Below are 23451 nucleotides of genomic sequence, written 5' to 3'. Positions count from 1 at the left end.
CAACAGACCGTTGCGCATAATATACAGAGTAGTAGGGAGGTGAGAGTCTCAAGAACGCCAATAGATAAAAGGAAAACACATGAAATTTACGAAAGGAAGACATCCCATACCCCTTCCAGTCGCATAAAATAGGTATAACATGCACATGCAGTCATAGACAAACGTAGCAATGATCTGGGGAACGTCGGTATGGACATTCGCATGTATTAGTCCTAAAAAAACAATAGTGTTTCGTCATGATGAAAGACATATTTTGGTATATTATACAGAGAGAAGATAAGGGAGGGAGATGCGGAAAGTATGAAATGCTAAAAGCGGAGCTTTTAGTCATTCTTGACAACGCCAACCTTGGCAGCCTAAATCGAAAGATTAGTAAGAGAAATTCACCTTGTCGCTAGAAGGCCACTCACTCTCAAGACCCGACCGTTGAGCATGAAGCCCTTGGACTGGGTGTACATGACATCGCCATTCTCCTTGCCCTCAGCCTTCGCCATGAAAGTGGCCTCATGCCTGTTGGGGTCGAACTTCTGAGCCTTGCCGTCCTCAGCAGGCTCGCTGGGATCAAATCTCTCTAGTCCATGCTTTTTTAGCGTGTTCATTAGGATATTCTGAGTCATCTTCAAGCCGGAGACCAGATCATTCAGATCCTTATTTTCGGGCGAGGGGGATGTAATCTTCTCCTCGGGAACGGCAAGGAGAGCACGGTCAAAGTTATCGATGCTCTCCAGCAGATCGACGGAGAACTTTTGTATTGCGAAGTTACGGGCATTCTCCATGTCACGCTTGGTGCGCTCCTGGAGGTTGAGGAAGTCTGCCACAGAGCGCATATATTTGTCCTATTTCGTGAGAGTCAGAAAAGCCAATGTACTCTCACATAATACAAAACGCTGGCGCCAACCAATTGGGCTTCGAATATTAATAGAATTTTGAATTTACCTTCAGGTCCACAATTTCTTTCTTCTTATCCTCGAGCTCCTTCTGCACAGGGTCCTCCGCAGTTTCCTTGGACTCTGCCTCCTTGTTGCCATTCTCCTGTTGCTCGGCCTGCTTCTCGGTAGAGTAGCTTCGGGAATTGGGCTGTCGAGTCAGTGGACGGAAGGTCTGAGGAAGCTGTGATATGCGACGGAGAGACAATGGAGATGACGGTGTCGGGTGGACGAAGCCCAGAGACCGAGCGGCCTTGACTTGTCTGAGGATGACTCTCTGGAACATGATGAAAGAAAGGAGGAGGAAGGAATTGACAATGGGACAGGTGAGAGGTAGAGGACGAATGAAGTCTGTAGTATGATTTATTCTGTTCGGAGAAAACAGAACTTTCGGTAGATGCTCACCTGACTTTCCACGCTGACCGCCCGCAGTCGGAGAAACGACAGGCCGCCACAGTACGGGGTTTGATACGGCTAATGGTATGATACGATACGGGCAGAGAACGGCACTGACGTCATCGTGGACGAACGCCGAGAAAATTCGAGACTCAGCTGAGAGACTTACGAGTCACTCATCAAGAGTCAAAGAAAAAGAGTCACGTGAAAACGTTCTGCCTATATCATCAATATGTCTAATCACATGCAACGGCCTTGGCTATCAATACCTATTTCAGTCAATTGAACAGACTAGCAATCGCAATTGGGCTCGATCACTTCTCACCATGTTTCCCCGCTATGACCACATTTCTATCCTGATAGACTCCTATCACCGGGTTCTCTTCCTGTGATTACTGCCTACTTCTTTCCCATACCACTTAAGCGAATACGTCTATCTCTGGGCGCAGCACAGAATTTCTTAGGATGTCCCTCGCCCATGACCCTGAATTCTCCAAGGCTGCGGCCTGGCTCCTCTCTGAGTTGGCAACAACTCTAAGCCCCGCGGTACACGATATCCAGAGTCGCCGCACTGCGATCACTGCTCGATACGCAGCCGCATTCGATAAGCTCCCTGCTGCACCTGAAGTAGAACAGAGCGTGCATCGGATTCAGTCATATGATGGGCAGACAATTAATGTGTATCGTTTCGCAAAGAAGAGCCCAACGTCAGTGGTCCCAGGTCCAGCCATCCTACACACGCACGGAGGTGGCACGATTGTGGGCAATGTTGATCTATCCAAGAAGGCACTTTCCCTGCAAGTTCAGCAAACCGGAGTCCAAGTGTTTTCGGTAGACTACCGATTGGCTCCGGAAAATCCGCATCCAACTCCTTCAGAGGATTGCTACGCAGGGCTGGCCTGGCTGTATGAGCATGCGACCGAGTTTGGTGTGGACCGCAGCCGCATTGCCACGATGGGCGAAAGCGCTGGTGGGCTGCTCGCTGCGGCCCTTGCCTTGATGGCCCGTGACCGTGGCCTGTCGCCCCCCCTGGCTAAGCAGATCCTGATCTATCCTATGTTGGATGACCGCAACACTACGCCTAATCCTGTGTTGGAGCCCCTAGCGCTGTGGACAAATGACGACAACATCACCGCCTGGACCGCTCTCCTGGGTAACGACATTGGCACGGACCACGTTTCACCATACGCTGCGCCTGCCCGCGCGACCAGCGTGGAAGGGTTACCACCAACATACGTAGATGTTGGCGAACTAGACATCTTCCGGGATGAAGACATAGCCTATGCTGCGAGAATTGCATCCGCCAACATCAGTTTGGAATTCCATGTGTACTCGGGCGTGCCGCATGCATTCGAGGTGTATACTCCAGACATAGAAACGACTAAGAGAGCGGTTGCAAATCGATACCGAGCGATTTCTGCCTTGTAGATTAGTTAGGAAACATGTTCACAGTCGCTGTTGCGCACTGATTAACACTGGTGGGTGGGATTAAAGACCCGTAGAAGTACAAGGCATCGGCATTTCGTGTAGACAAATGGCTATCTTCTATACATAGAACCACAACGAGAAAAATGTTGATAAGTGTTAAATCCAACAATCGTGATGATCCTGCTATAACCCTAGATTGATGATACCGGGGTGGCTATGTCCTCGAAACTAGCACCAGAAAGGCGCTATCGCACGGGGCTAAGTCGATTAGTTGTCATGGTATAATGGAGTCCTCCAACGTAGGCAGACAATTTCTAAAGGCAGAGGAACAGAAGAGTTGCCAAGAAGGGTATGGTTTAAAAAAAGAGCGAAAGATAATAAAGGCGAAGCAAGTAAAAACATACGGTTGCTGGACTATATCTTCAGCGCAGTGTAGCTGGCTGAGAAGAGGGCTGTGATGGGAGCATTCAAAAGCAACAGACAGGTTCAGGTGACATTCCAGATTTCTGGAAGATCATTAAATCATAAAAACTGACCGTTCGGGAGGCTTGACAGTTGGCATGAACCATCTCGATTGACCCACCAACTACATCTACAACAGGGGCTTAGAATGAAGCATATGTCTCAACACCAACCACCTGCATTGCATTGCTGAAGAAACTTGAATGCCTAGTCAGAGCTGCATGAGACTATCCCCAAAAATATACACCCACAGGGACAGAACGCCGCAAGTTCGGGGATTGAGTCCGCGCTTGCAGAATGGCCCTCCACTCTCGGGGCGGAGTTGTGATGGATTTATGTGGAGAGCCGGGCAGCCATGCACTCCGTATAGAGTCATTGAGAAGTATTCTGATCCTCCTAGCTCGTCATTGCGAGAACCATTCATAATTCTCAGTAATTAGTCTTGGGAGTATTCAATGCATGCGGTCTAGGTAAAATCATTCTGGATCAATCGAATTTGGGTACCTGTTTGTGGCAATATTGCTTCAGCCACAACGGTGTCGGCATGGCCGTGGCAAAAAGGCAAAATAACAAAAAAAAAATCTCGGATCGTCAGGAACGGAAGCAGAGCCATCGTAATCCCGACTACCAAACTATTGGAGTTAGTATTTGTGCATAATAATCATGGGGCAGTGTCCTGGGGGGGCGCAGCAGGCCCAATACGGATGGATGGAATGTCAGGGATTTGATATAAAGGACGAGAACGGCGATTCTTCAGGAGAGTAGAACATTGCACGAAGCATTCAAAGTAAATGAGAATTCCAGACAAAAAAACTGTCTACTTTCATCTTGAGAAGTTCTTTTGATTGATTTCCTTGGAACTTTCCTTGTCGGCGGCAATTCGTCTCACCTGACCGCCACCTGATATTAACTTCCTTCTTTCTCCTGTCTTTCTCTCCTTTTCTACTTCGCCATCGCAGCTCTCCTTCCAACTCCATCAGTCTCCTTCAAAATGTCCGGACTCGCAACTTCGCCGCCAGGGTCATTCCCATCGTCGCCTTCCTTCGGCGCTTCTCGATCCTCGTCGACATCCTCAAGACGACCAACGCTCTCTCTCGACCTCTCCAACCTCCCTCCTCTGTCTCAACCAACACCGGCATCCAACACCCTCCTCATCACAGACCTCAATGACCTCGTTCTCTTCCAACCATCGTCGCTTGCTGCTATCCGCGCTCAGATTGAATCCATGGCCCTTCTGAACTCGTTCTCCCCACTGCCGTCCCTACGGCGCATCGTCTGTTCATTCCTCTCCGAGGAAGACGCCGCCAACGTCCGCAAACTCCTTAACGGCGCACCTCTTCTGGGCCGCAACATCCGCGCAAAGATCTACTTCGGTGAACCCACCCCAATCCTGGACGAACAGGAAGCCCTACGACCCAAGCTTCTCGAGGCCCCACAGTTGGATAAGCTCTTCTTCATCTCCCCGCCTCCCAGCCCTCCACACGGATGGGTCATGCGCAACGAAGAGCCACCAAACAAGGAAGTCCACGCCAGTGACCTGGCCCATGCTCTGTCGAAACTCAACACCGAGCAGTCAAGTGGCTTTGTCGCGGACGTGGAACCCGGCACTCCCATGTCCATCTCCTCCGATAAGAGAACCGGCAGCTGGCCCGTGGCTATGTCGCAGCAACGCAGCAGAAGCAGTACTCTGATCTACCATCCCGATGAGCACGGTGGCAGTCCCAATCTCCCTGCCGTCATGGTGGAGGATACGAGTGCAACGCTAGATGATCTGGATGTCGAGATGAGTCCGATCGAGATGTCAGTGAAGAAGATGCCTCCCAAGACATCTCGGCCGCCAGTCGAGTTGATGGAGTAAACTGAACATCTTACGTTTGGAGGGCTTTCCTTTATTCTTATTTTTATTATTATTTGGACGGGTCGCTATTGCTCTTTAGCGTGTGCGTTTTGGCAACTTTGCATATACATGAGGGGTTCGCAAAAATGCATCGTTGCTATGTGTTTGAGTGGCTATTTTATTTTTTCTTGTTATTTTTAACAGAATACACCATTGGGGCGTTTAATCGGCTAGCATTGGCGTGAAGGGCGGCATTCAGTCTAATGGGTTTATATTGTTTTCGACTGCACATTGAATTATACATAGTGGCATACGTAATATGAATGATCGTATTTCTCTATACACATGCTACAGGGACATCTCTAGAGATCTTCACAGTCTATTTCAGTCGAATAGAACTACAGCACTCTCCTTGTATACCTCGGGGCCCAACGCCGCAGCAAGTTCAGCAACGATCCCTTTCACAGACTGGGGATCATTCATCGTCATGCCCTCCCATCCCACGAGGTCCTAACAATTCATACTAATCAGCAAGTTACCTGTTAAACCAACGCAACACAACACACTTACAATCATATGCACAAATGTCCCCTGAACTACCAAAAGCCAATGATCCAGATCCAAAGCCTTCACCTGCTCCAAAGTCAAAACGCCAGGCATGTGTAAGTCAAATAGCGACACCTCTTCGTCATTGATCTCCGCATCGGCGTCAACGGGATTATTCCCGGCGGACTCTGGCGCATCCAGGTGCGCCAGCTTTCGATCACGAGAAAGAGATACGTAAGGGCGCTCGTCCAGCTTTTTCGAGAGCTCGCTGTCTAGGGGATCCCAGGCATGACTTTCTGGGTCTGTGGAGTGTTAAATGTTTTGTCGGGTGGATATCTTGTAAATTCGGGGTTCTTACCAAGGAGATACTGTGGCCGGAAAGAACCCTTGTAGCGCATCTTTTGGCATGTGTGGATGTAGTAACCTGGGAAATAAGATAAAATAGTCGTTAGAAGGGATATCGAGTATATATGGTGGTTGCATCGGAAGAGCCCTACCCATGTAGTAATACTGGTAACCACCTTCGCTGGTTAGGGCAATTTCCCTCAGGGCACTGAGCTTTCCGAACTCCCACTGTTCATAATCCGGATCGTAGCTTCTGCAGTTAGTAACACTGCACATACATTGGTCTATTATTCAGGGTATCGGTGACCGTACAAAATGTAAACTGAGCTCAAACCGTTCGGCATCAGGTCCAGAACGGCTACAGCTATAAGCTTTCCATCCAATCGGTAGCATTGATGCCATGACCCAAGCTTTTTTTCTTGGGACTGCGCATTAGGTGGGGATCGTTTCATTCCCGAGCAAAGGAAGCGTTTGAAATCTTTGGTCTGCCATTTAGAGACATCCTCCTTATGGATTGTCGTCTGGTATTTGAGGAAGAGCTCGAACCTGGGAAGGACATGTGAGCAGTCGTAATCAACTCTTGCTATTGATACATACTTGGCCTGCGATATGGAATCGCCCTCTATGTTGACTTCGAACCGATGCGCGGGCTCCAGGAGTTTCTTGGTCTTGGGATCAATTGGGCGTTTCACGTTGCTGTATTCAGCCTCATGCACCGCGTCGAAAAGATCGAAGTTGCATTTCCGACGCTTTTTCTCTCTGGCCACGGGCTTCAGTGAGTTCTCATCCTCACCAACCGGAGCGACGAAATAGGTATGCTTACTCCCGTGTTTTGGGGCATAGGTAAGCGGCCCTGCGAATGTATTCGGGACCCAGGACGAACTTGTTCCAGCGGTTGATTGCCTTCCGCTGGTCCTTCCTGGGCTTAAAATCCGAGGCTTCAAGCCTGTAGTATCCAATAAGCGTGAATAGACATTTCGGATATCTCAGGTCGAGGACATACTACACACCTTATTGAGTAGTGTGGACAACATGATCTCTGCGGATTCTGCTTGTAGTAAAGCGGACCAGACCTGGAGCTCAGTTAGCAACTTTCTTACAGCGGGAGCGTCTTACTAGACAGCTAAACTTACCGTCTCCAACCACGGTTGACCAGTTCTTCATAATGGGCTGGACGAACCGAGACCGAACTAGCATAGTAGGATGCACCTACAGTCGATTAGATGCGTGTTCACTGCAATATCCCGAGGCTCATTGAGCAATCTAGGGATTCTTTAGGGAGACTCACTGCCGTTCTCCGAGTGACAGTAACCACACGAGTTACGCTGGTATCCTAGACCCGGGAAACATCATTAGTCACCCAAATTGGTCATTGTGGATAGGGACCAACAGAGGATGTAGTGGCGACGGTTAGCGAGAAAGGAGAGACCATCATCGTCGACTCCATCCGATTGATTGACGGCTGGTACGGAGAAGCTTGACAGAGTAATCTCCGAAGAGGAGCCAAGAAAAAGTGACAGTGGGAGGGGCATACATCATGGGAGGGCCCCGAATGACTGACTCAGTGGGATGAATGGGAGACTAGAGCCAATAATGACGGCACGGGAACGACGACACGCATCTGAGTGGCTGCTTACCTAGGGGTCGGAAGAGCGACAGCTTCCTTGCCTGTTCGGCGTCGATGATGGTCCCCATATTGGATGTGGTGCGATGGAGCAAGTCGTATCGTCGCGCTCAAGGCGGGAATGCAGAAAATTCGAAGAACGGAAGAGGGGTAGGTGAAAAGAAGTTTTTACTGGAGAAATGAATTGATTAACCCTTAGGGAGACATGGGTTCAGTCCAACTGGAGGAGATGTTTGTGTGGACAGACAAGGGCAGTAAGATCGTGAATGGAGATGTTGTTTTGTCAGTGGAGAGGAGTCCATCCATTTATTCAGAATAATCATTACGCTGCAGTACAGAATGTATCTTACAGGCCATATCCTCTATGGGCGGTACGAAATGCTACATGGACCTCACGAGATGGTAGAAATGATAGTAAGGATTCCATTCAGATTGAAAGGTTATTTATTCTACGATATCAAGAGGAATGATTGAACAGTCGAGGTAAGATCAAGATTGATTGATTGATTCACCCTGCTGCTTCTAGAAAAGATCCGATCGCATCCCCATGTCACAAGCTCATGTAAGGCCCCGTTAGCCCACCCCTGTCCAGGGGATTATTTTCGTCCCTTTTGATGTCTTAAACCACCTTTCCTTTCCCTACTCATTTGGGGGCATTATTTTCAGGGGAGTTGGTGATAGCTTAGGAGTAGATGCATAGGGATGGGTATCCTCGGAGTCGATGTCTGAAAATCATACCAGATGCAACTAACCCTCTCGATGATGCATGACAGAAGCTTGATATTGCCATTTTCACTCATGTACAGAGCACTATTCGGTAGGTACATATGTAACTCCTGACTCCAGATTCCATCTATCGATATCAACTTTACCTCTTTGAGAGCATCCGGTCGATGGAGATCCGTACGGTATTGTATGTATGAAGGTACATACCGTACCGTATGGAAGACATCCATTACCATACAGGTACCTGGCTGTTGTATCTAAACCATGTACCTTAAAATTGTCGATGGAATGGGAAGTTGGCCAAGTGCCAATCCTTACACTGGCATTGGCATAATCGTTTCCTTCGGAAGTCCTGGCCAATCTCCGAAACCCCTTTCCAGAAGTGATATGGATGTCTTAACTCTTTAATATGATCTATTCAGCGATTGGATTGTATGTATCTTGTCTAGGAATCCCCGGACTCTATGCCATCACGTGCAGGGCCTCCGACGCCCTTGCGAACTCGGGATCCGCCCCTGCTACAGATCGTTGCTGCGTTGTATCATCTCGATCCAATCACTAACGTGGGGTTTCAAGGCCTTACCAACCCTATTAATATTATGTGCATGGCCTACCGACGTTAGTAGAACAATTTTGTTGCAGCTAGTGGCCGCATTGTCCGCTGAATCTCAACGGTATGATCGCCGGGGGTCCTTCTGTACTGTGTATATAGATGGTCTGTAGTTCTTTTATTCTCTCATTAACTCTTTAAAAAATTTCAAGTTTGTTTCTTTGTTCTTTCCTTTCCCTCTCATTTTACCCTGTATAGTTATAGTCCACCTTAACCCTACTTATTAAGAGAAAAAGTCAGGTTTTGATTAGTGCCCCGCATTGGTTGGGATCAACCTTTTTGTGATAGGACTGATGCTCCCCAATAGCCATTGGGAGCTAATGTAATGCAAGCATGCTTGTGCGTTTCATGGTATCCAGTCCTTAGCTTACCTTGATGAAGAGAGGTCAGGCAAAAAAAAAAGGAAAAAAAAAAATACATCCTCAATGAGAATAATTCTACGCCAGTCTCTTTTCAACGTGACTCAGGACCAGCGGATTAATTATCCTTCGGGAGCTTCACACGTAGTGCATATTCTAATACTTGTATGCTACCGCGGCAAGAAGCATTGATTTGCATGACGGGATGACGGTGTTGTCCATGTGCGTCGCTCTCATTGAACACCGTTAAACCTACAAAATCAACGAGTCCGTGCAACGAGATACCCGACGAAGATCTAGCTGAAAGGAGTCCTATTGAAGAGGGAAACTGCGCCTTCACTCGTGGACTCGTTCCACTCCATAAGGAATGACTAGAACGATGATTATTGGGCATCGGTTCTAAAAGCCCTGGTTCCATCCGTTTGTACCGCAGCCAGGGTTGGTTATGCCGATGTGGATCGAGTCCAGTTTTTTTGACTCTGGGAAATAGAAATATCTTCATTACCGAGGGAAAGAGAGCTGGGGTTAAGTGCCTGCACAGCTTTAGAGAAATACGTCTTTTTATTTTTATTTTTTTTGTTAAAAAAAAAAAAGGTGAAATGGAGAGATGCTAAAGTCCCGCCACGATTATGATGCAGCAGATGGATGATGCAGGTAAGAGGCGCTTGTGGCGGACATTGTCGATTGTTAGTGAGGTTCGAAGGCTGATGGAACAGGAATTGTCTCAATTCTCCATTAGCAGACCGATTCTGACATTCTTGGTCTGTCCGAGATGATATGCTACCTTCAGGCGTGTAACACTCGAGTGCCTGACAGTATAAGGCAAGTAAGGTCTGGGGGACCATGCATCCCCAAGTTTACTTAGTTACAATGTATATAGTCTATCTTACTGTGGGATTATGCGATTCCTTGAGCGCGGTGGAACCAACAGGTCCGCAATGCGGAAGACTTAGGAGCCATGTTGTTCTTCGGCGCTTGCTTTTCTCAGATCCTTGGAATCTGCTAGAGCACTCCACAATTCGTGTACAGAATAGAAGGTACTTCTCGCTGGGAGCAGCGAAGTACCCGCCGAACAGCGGTAATACCATCGGCGTATAACCCGTACGTACCGCCCAGCGCCATCCGCTCCGGCGAGCTCCCTCATTATTACCTACGATCCTCTCCTTTCGCCTCCCCCTCCGTCCCTCCCATTTCCTCTTCTCTATCCTCTTCCCCTATTTCCGTCTTATTCTCTTCATTACCATGTCTCCTCCTATCCTCTCATCTCCTTCGAGGTTCCCTCCGCCGCGGGAGTGAACGGGGACACCTAGTTCCCTTGCTTTCCAGTTTTCCATTCCCAAAAATTTCCTTGCCTCGCCTTTTTTTTTTTTTTTTTTTTTTAACGTCCCCGGAGAAAAAAAAAGTTTAGGGTTGACGGCTCCTGGACCAGCTCCCCATCCCCCCTCCAGGTTGGATCTCTCCTGGTTACCTCCGTCTCTTGAGGTCTAAAGGCCGCTTTCTGGACTCCAAGAAAGTCCTTTCTATTGGGTCTTGGTGTCATTGACCCTTTTTTTTATACTATACTGCTTGACTGGATTTCTCGGAGCCCTTCCACTCTTTTGCTTCTTTGTCGCGTGGGGTATAACCGGCGCTGAACTCCAATTCTATTTATCAATCGGGTTGGGTATAGACTATTTCTCAGAGGCGTTGCAAAAGGCTATTTATTCTTAATTCGTCTCCTCGTTTCCTCTCTTTTTTTCATTCTTTCTCTTAGTCCAAAATGATGGATCAGACCCGGTCAATGGAGTCCCGAACAGGGCGAAAGAACCAACGTGAGTCCTTAGCCCTGAAGCCACTCTATGGCCTTTTTTATATTTAATTTCCCCTCGCATCCTTCACACCCTCTACCCCCGCAATCTCTTGGATAAGTGTGGCGCAAATTTATACTAACTTGTATCTGTTTCCTCTCAGGTTACGGATCGAAAGGCGAACGGCTTGTGGCTGGCGTGGTCCCACTGTCCGCTGATAAGACGAAAGTCCTCATGATCCAGTCTGCCGGTCGAGGCGGCTGGGTGCTTCCTAAGGGTGGATGGGAGACAGATGAGGCGAGTGCCCAAGTGGCTGCTTGCAGAGAGGCCTGGGAAGAGGCCGGTGTAATCTGCACGGTGCATCAAGATCTGGGCATGATCCCAGATATGCGGCCATCCACGCTATTGACGGCGCATGCGCCGAAAGCTTCGTATCAGTTTTTTGAGGTCACCGTGGACCGCGAAGAAGACCAGTGGCCAGAGATGCACAAACGGAAACGTCAATGGGTCAGCTACGCACAAGCTGCTGCGGCTCTTGCAAGCCGTCCAGAGCTCCTGGAGGCATTGAACCGCAGTTCAGTGAGACGGTAGTGATGACTGACTTGGTTGATTCTTCCATTGCAGGGAGAACAAAAGAAAGAATAAGCTGCAGTGGAAGTTATCCCGCGGGCTTTTTGATCTTCCCCTAATGACTCGACATGATTTCCTCTCAAAAAGAAATGTCTCGTTATAATTTGCTGCATCTTCCCCGTCTGCAGTTCTTGACTTGTCTTCCCTTAATGTCATGGTCGGCTGTGCTGTTTTGGAGTTAGAATTATCGTTTTTATACCATCGCTTTGGTAGCTGGATGGCTCGGCGCATGGTTCCAGTTCCGGCACTCATCACTATAGATTCTGCGACAATCCGTCAAAATAGAAGTTAGAGCAATGAGGTCGGCTGTACTGTTTCTGGACGGATCAAGAAAAAAAAAGCTACACATCTCATGGACCTGAGTTGGGATCAGATTTGAGAAGGATTTGTTTTCTTGGTTATTTGGATACCAATCATATTTTGAATCAGACACGAGGTGGCCATCTAATCCCACGTACGGATGGATACTTTTGGAGCTGCCAATGCGACGGTCATAGAATCGTCATCTTTTGGACCCATTTGACAGGATGACTGATGGATCTGCTTTCACCTGTGGGTGATCTGGTCCGCTACTTATGAAATACTAGGATTCTGAACCAAGAAGCAACCATAAGAAAGAAGGCAAACAAAGTCATATCATATCATCTCCCGGCGATCCGATTGACTACGCAAGAGTATTTGCCTGTCTTCATTGCCTTGCATTTCCAATAATGATTGATATAGATAGACATTGAGTAGAGACTTAGAGTCTGTAGCCAGTAGCTGTCCTGCAGTATATACAATCAGAATAATAATATCATGTACACATGAGCTACTGTAACTTTTGTCGAGTTGTAGATCGATCTGACGTTGAGTGACGAACCCAGTAGAGATATATCCCGATCGGGCAAAGCGCGGCTGCAGCCAAACTTCAACCTTCACCTCCGACTCTCTTCCTACAAGTTCATCACCTCCCTCGCTCCCTTTCGCCGCCTCATCTTGAACTACTTAACTCGGTATTCGATCCTCCTGTCTTTCTCGTTTATCACTCGCATCGACGCAGATTTTTCTCCTATCCGAGCTCCGAAGTTGGCAGCCCGTTGTGCTGCCTCAACGCCGCCATGGATTATGAAATGGACATCGAGCCCACAGGGCCACAAGTGACAGTGCGAGAGGTGAGCGATACCGCAAGAATATATGAGTATGAATTGAAAGACAATGTAACTGACGCTCTGCGAAGGCGGAACCCTACCGCGTTGACTTCAAACTCAGCTCCGTCGACCTGGCCTTCGCCAACTCCCTCCGCCGAACCATGCTCGCTGAAGTCCCCACAATGGCCATCGACCTTGTCGAAGTCGAAAAGAACACATCCGTCCTCCCTGACGAATTCCTCGCCCACCGACTCGGCCTCATCCCCCTGAACTCCAAACACTGCGACCAGGACATCGAGTACACCCGCGACTGCGAATGCGAGGACCACTGTTCACGCTGCAGCGTCACCCTGTCGTTGCACGCGCGCTGCACCGGCGACGACATTATGCACGTGTACGCGCGCGATCTGGTCGTCAGCAGTGAGCGCGCCAACGAATGGGTCGGAAACCCGGTCATCACGGACCCCCAGGGCCACGGTCCGTTGATCTGTAAACTGCGTCGGGGCCAGGAACTTAAGATGAACTGTATCGCGAAGAAGGGCATCGCCAAGGAACATGCCAAGTGGGCGCCTACTGCGGCGATTGGGTTCGAATATGACCCGCACAATAATCTACGACATGTAGATTATTGGTATGAGGAGGATCCTGTGAAGGAATGGTATGTTATGTTTCTCAGCTATTTTTTCCCCTTCCCCACTGACAACCCCATCTCAGGCCCGTCTCTCAGAACGCTGCATGGGAGCACGCCGCTCCCCCCGATCAACCCTTCGACTACGACGCCCAGCCCAACAACTTTTACCTCGACGTCGAAAGTATCGGCAACCTGGACCCGGATACGATCATCCAGCAGGGTATCACGGTCCTGCAGCGGAAACTCGCGTCCGTGATTTCCTCGCTCTCCGGCTCCGGCGACGGTGATCGCAATGGCATGATAGGCGTCGAGGACGAGGATATGATGGGTGTGCGCAGTCCGGATGCCTATGAACCTCCGGAGGGTATCGACGGGGGATTCACGGCCTACGCCAACGGCAGCACCAGTGCCTGGGGAGCCAGCGCCGCTACTCCATACGGGGCGACCCCCTACGGAGGCGGTGGATATGGCTTTTAATTCGAAATAATAAGCTTGAAGGAAAAGTGAACAAGAACAGGGACATATCAAACTCACCCACTGTCTTCCACAATGAAAATAAAACCGGGTACAAAGCATGCGGTCGGAGTTTTAAAAGGGGTCATGGTCCAGCGGCGTGTTTATTGGGATTTTCTTTATATTTGTTCTCAGTTCTTTTCATACTATGTCTTTTTTCTTTCTTCTTTCTTTTCTGTTGAATCTGTTGAAAGACAACGGACGGTGAGTGCAATCGGACGGCTCTTATGAGTGAGTCTTTCCTACTTTTCTTCGCTTTTCTCCTTTTAGGAGGTTCTATCATGTCATATTAGATCCATTTATTCAACACCTCATGTACTTCTAGTACAGGATATTTTGATTTGCGATTCCTATAAAATACAAAATGAATAATGAAGAACACAGTTCTATGCATATCACAAATACAATCAATTTGTACCGGTTTACTCCATACCTACGTTACATGATTATATGATGGAATAATAAACGAAGCAAGGAAAGAAATATAATAAATAGTAGAGATAATGCCAGACGGTCAGTACTGTACGTATGTATGTACCTGGAAGATACTAAGGTAGTATAAAGTAAGTAGAAAAAGACTACATACATACACCTTAGAAATTCTCCAACCATTCATCCGTTCATTCATCCATTCAAGAACATAAAACACCCAATACGAACAGCAGAAAAAGAAAAGAAACGGGAAGAAAAGAAAAGCCACCAGCGCCAACAACACTCCCAGATAACATAGGAATGTACGAAATCCAAGCAAAAAAAAAAAAAAAAAAAGAGATAGAGGGAGAGGAAACAAAACTCTCATCTATCGCTTTTGAAATTCCGTCGCAATCGCCTGTATTAAGATGCCAGAAGAAAAAGAGATACAAAGCGATAAGACACCACTGATGATAAACACCATTCGTTCTTTATGTTGGACGCCGGCTAGTCAGAAGACAGGACAAAAGCAGGAAATGAATGGACTCCCAAACACCAATCCATGAGTGCGTAGTAACAAAGACAGGCGGATGAGGATATACAATGGTAGAACAGATGCGACAGAAATGGAGAGAGATGTCAGTGTCATGTATTGAACAGAGGATAAAAAAGCGAGGAAGAAGAGGGGGAAAGTGGGTACATGTGGGGGAGGGAGGTTCGTTCATCCATTTCTGTCGCATTACAATTCTTCGATTTCCGGTGAATCACCCGACCCGTCTGCTAGCATTGATGTGGACGGTATCTTGCGGCCTGATCCATACACCATCTCCATTAGTTTGGCTTTCTGTTTCTCCCGAACCGATCGCAAATAATCGTGGCTGCCCTCGAGTCCGCGGATCTGGCCCTCGATCACGGCTTCCACGGGCCCCAGCATTCGACCATTGCTGCGGCCACTGGCGCCTTCGATGGCACCAAGAAAGCTCACAGAATCGTTCCGTCGAACAAGGGGACTAACGAGTTTGCGTCGGAGAGTCTCGAGGTTGACTTTGAGGGTTAGCAGGCGGCCACGGTGGTCCATCAGCAGGTGTTTGTTGGCAACGGTACGACTACGAACGTTGGCGAGGAGGCGTTTGTTCTTCTCATATTTACGGACGATAGCCGCATCGGGCCCGAGAACGCGAGTCCACAGGGAGCTGAGCATCTCGCCTTCCGCGCGCTCCTGGGCGTCGGACTCCCGCACTACCGTGCGCTGGAGGTTTAGGAACTGCCGATCGATCGACTCGAAGAGCGCAAAGAGCGAGGTCGAGTGGGTCAATTCGCTGTTGATGGATTCTTCCAGGACGGATAGGAACTCCGTAAAAGTCCGCGTGAGAGTTGCGCGCGTGCGCTGCGCAGAGGTTTGACCGAGGAGGGCCGTGACGACGTGGCCGTACACAGTAGGCGTAGTTGCAGCGGTGACCTCGCCTCCTGTTTCGCCGCTGGGGACTGTCACCCGCTCCAGGGGGCCCAGCCGTGAGAGCATATCGTGCACGTTGTCAAAGACGATCGAGGGCAGCGAGCTCGGCGGCTGGGATGACAAGGTCTCGAGCTCCCGCTTTGCCCAATCCATGACGATCAGGATCGAGTCGACGTCCGAGTCCACATTGGCAAAGAAGCGCGTCAGCTCCAGGGAGAGCGACTTCAAGGACTCCGACAGTTCATCCAGCTGGCGCACAATGATCGGGGCACTGGTCATATTGGTCCCACGCACCGACTCACTCAGATCCCAGACGGCGACGCCCGTCTCCTGTAAGGTCCCAATTTGCTGCACGCCGTTCTCCGAATAATAGATCAATGGCTCGAATGACCGCGCGAATCCCGACAGCTTCACGAGATCCGGGATGGATTGCGGGACATTGGGCAAAAACAAAGCGCGCATGAACGCGATGGAGAGCAGCGCAATCACGATGGACAACGTGGTACTGGATTTGGAGCTGGTGACACGGTCGAACTTGGATCGCACGTAATTAAACGATGCGACGAAGGGTTCACGGTGCTGGACTTCTGCGCGCACAGCAAACCGGATATCTTAAGAAAAAAGGCCCACCCGTTAGTATCCCGCGCCAGCGTGCTGGACAGGGTTCAAACCGAGAGTCAAGCCTACAATTGCTTAAGTGATTCTCCGACCTAAAGTCCAATCCATCCGGGTTCGGGCTCGTCCTGGCCGCCGGGCCGGGACTGGGAGACCGACCCTTCTGCGGCGAGTCTGCATCAGCTGGCAACGGTACATTGGCAGCGATCGTAACATCCCCCGTATCTGCGGACGTGCTTCGATTCACAGCCGTGTGGCCCTCGAGTGCATCTTCATACTGAGGACTCGGCTCGCGCGACTGCGACCGGCTCAGGCCCACCGTCGGCTTCAGCGCCAGACGGTCATGGTCGATCTTGCGCGAATAGGGCTGATGGCGGTACCACCCACTCCCCTGCACATAATCATACCTGCGAAATCCCGGCGGCGACCAGCGCTCCACGTGGGGGGTCGCATCCTCGTCCTCACCGTCCGACTCCTCGGAGCGAAACCCGGAATGTTGGGAGGGGAGACCGAAGATGGGCGACTGATGGGAATTGCTGTTGTTCTCGAAATCTTCCAGGGACGCATCCAGGGACGGATGGTCATCAAACACGTTGTCCAGCTCGTCCAACATGGTGGACGGCGTTGCGCACGCTCTATAGGGAGAGGCTAGGGCCACTTCAATCGGCGCGCAGTCAAGGCAAGCACTTGAGCAGATAACCAGAGCGATCTAGATCGAGGGTTAGAGGGCGCTGGGAAGGTTAGTTCGGTGATGTCGCGATAGGAACCGATGCAGATAGAGCAGGTAGAGCAGGGAGGAAGAAGATAGAGAGGGTAGATAGATAGTAGAGATAGATTGGTAGATAGAGGGATAGAGGATACAGGCGGATCCAAGGTACGAGGAAGGGTGGGTGCCTGAGGACGGCGTGGACCGACTAACAAGGTCGCGACAAGTCACTCCTTCGTTACAGCGGCGCCTGCATTGGACGCACGACCACCAATCACGCGGGGAAGTCCTGGGGTTAGTGGCGGGGAGATGGAACAATACGACTGTGATTGTAGATTTTCTCTGGATAGAAGTGACTTCTTTCTTTCTCTTTTCAATTCTTTTCTTCTTTCTTCCGTCATTGTCCCCAGGATCGCAGAAGAACCCCTCGTCCTTTTATTCTGGCTCGGTGGGTGGTTGGGCCAATGGGCGGTGACGCTGTGGGTCATGTGCCTGACACGGCCCGTTCTGCGCAGTACAGCCACGTCGTAGTCCCCAGTCCAGAGTCTACAGAGCATCAATAATTAGAATAGGTAAAGTCATGAGAGGAGATCTCTTTCATTCATTACTACTGGTTTCTCCAGCAGTGAAAGCGAAAAATAAAAAAATAAGAAATAAAAAAAATGAAAAATGAAAAATGGTAAATGGTACACACATGGTCATCACACAACAAGAAAAGGAAAAGATAGCGCATCTTCTATGACATCCGCATTGTTCTTCAGCGCACGCACAAAAGGAAAAACCAAGGTCTATTGCGAATAATCAAGGTACGTAGCAAGTAATATTACATGCCCTGTCCATAGGACCGTCGTCGATCGGCTGGCACGGACGGGGTGGAGAAACGAAATTTTTCTTTTCATCGCAGATCGGGAACACTTAGGCGGTGCTCTCCTTGAGGTAGCTATAGTGCAATCACAGTCAGTCGGAAACACCCTCCCCCAATGTTCTATTCATCCATGGGAAAACGTACGTGATCAGATCGTTCCTCTCCTTGGCCTTCTTCAAACCACCGAAGGCCATCTTGGTACCGGGAATGAACTTCTTGGGGTTCTCAAGGTAGCTGAACTGTATTAATGTGTTAGCTGACTTCCAAGTAAAGTTCCAACCAGCACATACCAGAGAGCTCTCGTCCCAGGTCACACCGGCCTGCTTGTTGGCATCGGTGTAGGCGTAGCCCTCGGACTGGCCAGTTTTACGGCCGAACAGACCGTGCAGGTTGGGGCCGACCTTGTGGGGAGCACCAGCCTCGACAGTGTGGCACTGAGCGCAGCGAGTCTAGTGTTCTCCGTTAGCTAACCGTCGCCCCCCCTAATGTAGGAAACTCATCAGCTTCAACTCACCTGGAAGAGCTTGGCACCCTTGGCGGTGTCACCTGGAGTCACCAAACTGTTAGCAGTCTGCTTGGCCTTTTCCATTGCCTCCAACTCGGCCTCGCGCATGTCAATGGTAGTGAGAAAACAAAAAACATCGAAACTGGTCATGCTGGTGGATAAGGAGAGGAGTTGTGGGTGGCTGTTCAGACGTGGACAAGGTCAAGAACAAGTATACGAAGAATGAATACTATAGAATCATGGTGGTGAAAGTTGTGGAATAGTGAAACCTCCATAAACAAGAAAGGGGGTGCAGAGAGCACTGTTTGGCGCCAAAATCGACCAGTATCCATTCACTGCAGCATACAGGAAAGGAAACATTGCAAGTCGCTGGGAATGAAAAGGGAACTCGCTGCTTAACCTGCGCCAGGCTAGCAGAGAAAGGGAATCTGCTTACCGGGAGCGAAAGAAGCCTCCTTGCCCATTGTGAATATATAAAAGGAATCTAGAGTAGAAAAGAGTTGAGAATACTGTACAGGTGAATGGGAGAGATGGCGGGTATTCCAGAAAATGGACGAGATCAATTGAGTAAAAAAATGGAGCAGAAGGGGAAGGGAAAAAAAAAGTGATCGCAAGAATTTGTACAAGAACGAGAGCGCCCGGCGGAGCCCCCGACACCTCCCGTGATCTGCACAGGGACCAATCAGCGGCCAGATGATTCAGCATGAAACGGGCGCATTCGGGATGGGGCCATTGCCGGTGTCTTATTCAGGTGGACTGATACTTTGTTAGACATTTTCCTAGGGGGATTCGAAAAGACTCCGGTCTACTCTAGTCACGATGAATATATATATAGACCTGTGTATTTTGATCAGCCAGTCAATCTACAGAATAACTACCTAACAAACATGCTTCGGAGTATGACCGTCTCGTTTATGATCTCATGGCGAGTTCATCATCCTGGCACTCCCAGCACCGAGGAATATTAATGACCGCGTCATCATTGGTTCCCCGAGACGTTTCGATCTGCCTCGGGATAGCTGAGTCAGCACCGGCCTCCGCTCCACCGGGCTCTGCTGGCCTGAGGCATATTTCGGGTATCGTCTCCGCATCGACGGGCAGGTGTACCTGTACCTGTATCTGTGAAGCCATGCATCGCCGATGCATCTGAGACGTCGATCTTCCTAGCAGCCCGACATACCACCGAGTCTATCCTGGATCCCTGGATGCTTAGTGCTGATTGGATTTAGAACCGGTAGGATACCTCCTAGAATGTCCAGGGTCAATAGTGTTATGTCCTCCCGTATAAGTAAGTACATTGATAGAGCCTATCCCGCCGTACTCCGTAGTCCACTCCCACTGTAAGAGTCACACATATACTCGTGGTATACCCCTTCAGCTACTAGATATTAAGAATCCGATTATCTGTACGATTCTAGAGCAATCAGCTGCTTCAAAGTATTCGATTTCCTTAGGTGTAGTAAGGCTGAGTATGGAAGATGGAAAGGCACAGCCGTGGAGGCTAATAGCCCATGCTAAACTGATCCCTCTGCTATTTATTGTAAATAGACAGATCTATCCAATCTTCGATACTATTAATATCATATAGAATAAATGCACAGAGTCTGTATCCACATGAACATAGATGCATACAATAGCCCCTGTATATCATCACGTGACCACATTATCGGCATGTCCGCCGGTGAAAAGTTCGTCAAGTCCGTCATTCAACACCAGCAAAAGAGACAAAGACTCTCCACGCCGTGTAGAGAGTCCCACCCACGGCCATGCCACCCACGAACATTCCTCGATTTCTTCTCCCACGGGGTGCCCCTTCCACGCGGACCCTACTGGCCCTCAGCCGACAAACCAACCGCAGCACCCCGTCGTCTCCGCGATGCGCTTCATCATCCTCGCACGCCGACAACGGTAAGCATCGTGTTCTGGAGAAACCAGACAAGTTCCGACCGCCATCACATCCGGCACGACGGGTGGTGCAGACTCGCAATGGCAAGGTCATCAATTCGGCCCCGATCAATTATCCCGGTCCCCGGCTGTCCGAAAAGGAGAAAGAGGAGCAGAAGAATCGACAGTACCCGAATATGTTTCCGCCAGAGGGTACATTCATGTTTAAATTTTTGACAAGTCGGTGGATTCATATTTGGATTGCTATGGTGGGTTTCTTTTCGTTATTTATTTATTTATTTCCCCTCTTACGTGTCTCTCTTTCCTTCTTCCTATCTCTGTTTTGGTATCGATCCTGTTTAAGATCAACCGGAAGAGCTTTTCGCTAACAGAAACGAAACCCTCAAGAGTGTGTTAACGACCTTGGCAACGTTCACATTCACGACGAATTTCAAACGCACGTCCCCATTTGCTCATCTACTTCCCTCGTGGTCTGGTCTTGTATCACATCCGATCGATACCATCTCCCAGGCTATGACTGTGTTCCGGATGCATGTGGAACATAATTCCTTAGAGACGCGACAGAAGCGCCAACGACGTGTCGAGGACGCTGAGAAGAGACGTCAGTACCGCGTTGCTCATGGATTGGAGGAGCAGTCCGAGGAGGACAAGAAGACCTCGGTTGATATCGAGGTGGTTGATGATCAGTCGCCCGTGGCTGTTGAGCACCAGGACAAGGCCGATGGCGACGGGTATTTTCTTGATTGGGAGGGGAAGAAGAGGCCGGTCAAAAAATGGTTGGGTATCTGGTGATGTTATTGACGGTGGGAATGGATGTTCTGAAGATATCTGTTTGTTAATAAGAGAGTGGGGTTGGGAGGCAGTTGCTAACGGTGACTCCTAGATTGCATGTAGATTACAGCGTAGATGTTGGGTTGTCAAGAGTATATGGTATATGATTTCTTTTCTCTATGTACATGAATATGCTCTCTGCCATCTATCTTATCATGACAAACTTAACCGTCCATTGCATTTAATCAGGCGCAGTGCCATATCTCAGGTCTCCATTTAATTCCGGGGTAGGATTTACCTGTGGTTGCATGACTGGACCTCTCTGCAGCGATGATCTATTCCCCACAATCCTCATCAACCACTCTCATTCTCCTTCCCGGCAAGACCCTTCCTGTACTATGGACTGGTAAAAGAATACCCTTGGGACAAGGGGACTGTTCGAATTCGGGACCAGATCATGTCCCAGATAGCGAATCCATTCATCCAACTTCGACATTTTCAAGGCCCTCAAGGACCTCCTCGCCAACTCCTCCCTTTTGGAGTATCAATTCCACCATCCGTGCGATTGTACTCCTCTTCACACCCCCCCGTCGAGGCTTCCAGACACCTAGAGTTTCCACTTCGCCGGTGGATGGGTTCAATACGGCCGACTCTTCTGCGGCAGCTGTGGAACCCACCGTGGCCACATTCTCCGAATTCGGCACACCAGGCTGCGTCAAACGGGACGGAGGATCGACAGTTCGTATAGCCAACAGTTTCAGTACATCGGACGTACTGTCCCGAGTTACAGATATGGCCATGACAGTATCTGCAACAGCGATCTCTTCCCGGTTGGGGTCGAAGATAATGTTCTCGCCAACAGAGACTACAAGGAGCGTCACTGGCGGGCGAACTTTTTGCGGCAATTTCGAGCCGGAGCGAGGATACAGATGTTCCGCGGCATTCCAGTCGTCGTCAAAGAATGGATCCTCTTCACCTTGCGATTTCAGTTTAGGGAGCTTCGTAGACAAAAGTGCCAGGTGAGTTGTTAGGGATAGCAATGGGAGCGGATAGGACAGAGGTTGAGAGAGAAGTAAAACCTGCATCGAAGAAAATTAGCACCCTACACTCACACAGGCCAAGCAGAAGTCCCGAAAATACTCACATCGATATACAATCTCCAATGCCACCTTCGATTAATTACGAGCCTCCCTTTCAGACCCCCCGCCATTTCAAGGTCATCATTATGTCCGTTTGATACGGACTCGACCAACGGTTCCCGCATCATCTCGGAAAGGAAAACAGGTAGAGCATCGTCGTCCCGAAAACCAGGTATCTCAATGGACATCTGCACCCAAGACCCATGTCCTCCACTCGAACTTTCTTTCCCTTCGTTACCATCGTCGTCTGTATAGCCATTACTAGCTTCCTGTGATGGATTCAGGGCAGCTGCTGAGAGGACAGTCTTCTCGACCTCTGCCTTGACTCCAACAATCGCTTGCGTACCGTCGGCAAACCCAACACGGGCGCTGCCATTGGTTCCGGGGAGGATGTCGGTCTCCGCCGTTAGCGGTCGAAACTGTGTAGCAGAGCGGCCATCTGGTCGAATTGGGCCATTGGGAAGAGCCAGGGAAGTATAGAGGTAAGAAAGCTCTGCAGGAGAAATCAGAGGGGTCTGCGATGCAGACGAAGCCTGTCGCTGGGCTGCCATTAGGCGTCCCAGGGATAAACCAAGTAGGGAAAAAAAAAAAAAAAAAAAAAAAAAAAAAAAAAAAAAAAAAAAAAAAACAACCGTCCAGAAGCCGGGTCGCAAGTGCGCAATTTTTAGCGGCTGATTACTTGTGGGAGAGTTGTGAAGGGGCAATATCCCTTGAACTTATCTCCTGAGGCAAAAAGGTAGTACCGGTAGGGTTACTCCGTTACAATGTTCAATGGAGCAAGATGTCCATGCTAGAGACTCACTGGAGTGCTCTGCAACGAGGAATCGATCCGGCAGCGTAGGGTGGTGTACTGGATTAGGAAATTCTGCTGGAAGGCGGTAGATTGTTATTCCAGGCCGAGCGACACCCTTACATGCCGAACTGAATAACTAGTGAAGTATATAATACTTATCACTCTGCAGACTCTAAAGGTTCTCTAGCTGATGAATGCAGGAGGATGTGTGATTAAGAGGCCAGAGCATTTGCTCTCGTGTTTTCCATTAAGTGTATGTATGATTGGACGGGTGCTCCGCCACAAATAGATAGTACTATATTACAATTGTTTAAACGATCACTAGCGGTCCTTCC

General features: G+C 49.3%; 9 protein-coding genes across 9 annotated transcripts; 4 read left to right on the top strand and 5 right to left on the bottom strand.

The window, feature by feature from the left end:
• Positions 1 to 323: 323 nt before the first annotated feature.
• Positions 324 to 1212, bottom strand: grpE (mitochondrial nucleotide exchange factor MGE1; the record flags this gene model as incomplete). Its single annotated transcript, XM_033572994.1, has 3 exons — positions 324 to 356; positions 411 to 836; positions 937 to 1212. 3 exons carry the CDS (start codon positions 1210 to 1212, stop codon positions 324 to 326), a joined length of 735 nt encoding a protein of 244 aa, XP_033423546.1.
• A 575-nt stretch (positions 1213 to 1787) lies between these two features.
• On the top strand, positions 1788 to 2750 carry ATNIH1004_008383 (alpha/beta hydrolase; the record flags this gene model as incomplete). The annotated part of the gene is made up of 1 exon (XM_033572993.1): positions 1788 to 2750. The coding sequence occupies one exon, from the start codon at positions 1788 to 1790 to the stop codon at positions 2748 to 2750; it is 963 nt and encodes a 320-aa protein (XP_033423545.1).
• A 1453-nt stretch (positions 2751 to 4203) lies between these two features.
• cbpA (putative calcineurin binding protein) lies at positions 4204 to 5070 on the top strand (the record flags this gene model as incomplete). The annotated part of the gene is made up of 1 exon (XM_033572992.1): positions 4204 to 5070. The coding sequence occupies one exon, from the start codon at positions 4204 to 4206 to the stop codon at positions 5068 to 5070; it is 867 nt and encodes a 288-aa protein (XP_033423544.1).
• A 363-nt stretch (positions 5071 to 5433) lies between these two features.
• Positions 5434 to 7635, bottom strand: ATE1 (arginyltransferase; the record flags this gene model as incomplete). Its single annotated transcript, XM_033572991.1, has 11 exons — positions 5434 to 5559; positions 5620 to 5897; positions 5954 to 6019; positions 6093 to 6190; positions 6253 to 6486; positions 6538 to 6699; positions 6764 to 6886; positions 6951 to 7013; positions 7074 to 7149; positions 7229 to 7273; positions 7578 to 7635. 11 exons carry the CDS (start codon positions 7633 to 7635, stop codon positions 5434 to 5436), a joined length of 1329 nt encoding a protein of 442 aa, XP_033423543.1.
• A 3383-nt stretch (positions 7636 to 11018) lies between these two features.
• On the top strand, positions 11019 to 13914 carry RPB3 (45 kDa subunit of RNA polymerase II; the record flags this gene model as incomplete). The annotated part of the gene is made up of 5 exons (XM_033572990.1): positions 11019 to 11070; positions 11210 to 11625; positions 12546 to 12830; positions 12896 to 13464; positions 13521 to 13914. 5 exons carry the CDS (start codon positions 11019 to 11021, stop codon positions 13912 to 13914), a joined length of 1716 nt encoding a protein of 571 aa, XP_033423542.1.
• Positions 13915 to 15100: 1186 nt separating this feature from the next.
• Positions 15101 to 17045, bottom strand: ATNIH1004_008379 (uncharacterized protein; the record flags this gene model as incomplete). Its single annotated transcript, XM_033572989.1, has 2 exons — positions 15101 to 16428; positions 16505 to 17045. 2 exons carry the CDS (start codon positions 17043 to 17045, stop codon positions 15101 to 15103), a joined length of 1869 nt encoding a protein of 622 aa, XP_033423541.1.
• Positions 17046 to 18053: 1008 nt separating this feature from the next.
• On the bottom strand, positions 18054 to 18972 carry CYC1 (c-type cytochrome; the record flags this gene model as incomplete). Its single annotated transcript, XM_033572988.1, has 5 exons — positions 18054 to 18078; positions 18148 to 18242; positions 18294 to 18452; positions 18518 to 18549; positions 18945 to 18972. 5 exons carry the CDS (start codon positions 18970 to 18972, stop codon positions 18054 to 18056), a joined length of 339 nt encoding a protein of 112 aa, XP_033423540.1.
• Positions 18973 to 20274: 1302 nt separating this feature from the next.
• ATNIH1004_008377 (uncharacterized protein) lies at positions 20275 to 21205 on the top strand (the record flags this gene model as incomplete). The annotated part of the gene is made up of 2 exons (XM_033572987.1): positions 20275 to 20661; positions 20801 to 21205. The coding sequence occupies 2 exons, from the start codon at positions 20275 to 20277 to the stop codon at positions 21203 to 21205; spliced, it is 792 nt and encodes a 263-aa protein (XP_033423539.1).
• Positions 21206 to 21663: 458 nt separating this feature from the next.
• Positions 21664 to 22874, bottom strand: ATNIH1004_008376 (exosome non-catalytic core subunit RRP42; the record flags this gene model as incomplete). Its single annotated transcript, XM_033572986.1, has 2 exons — positions 21664 to 22263; positions 22329 to 22874. The coding sequence occupies 2 exons, from the start codon at positions 22872 to 22874 to the stop codon at positions 21664 to 21666; spliced, it is 1146 nt and encodes a 381-aa protein (XP_033423538.1).
• Positions 22875 to 23451: the final 577 nt, after the last annotated feature.

Source organism: Aspergillus tanneri, assembly GCF_003426965.1.
Source record: "Aspergillus tanneri strain NIH1004 chromosome Unknown AapTan_6_pilon_pilon_pilon, whole genome shotgun sequence".
NCBI lineage: Eukaryota > Fungi > Ascomycota > Eurotiomycetes > Eurotiales > Aspergillaceae > Aspergillus > Aspergillus tanneri.
This window is presented reverse-complemented; position numbering and strand designations above follow the sequence as displayed.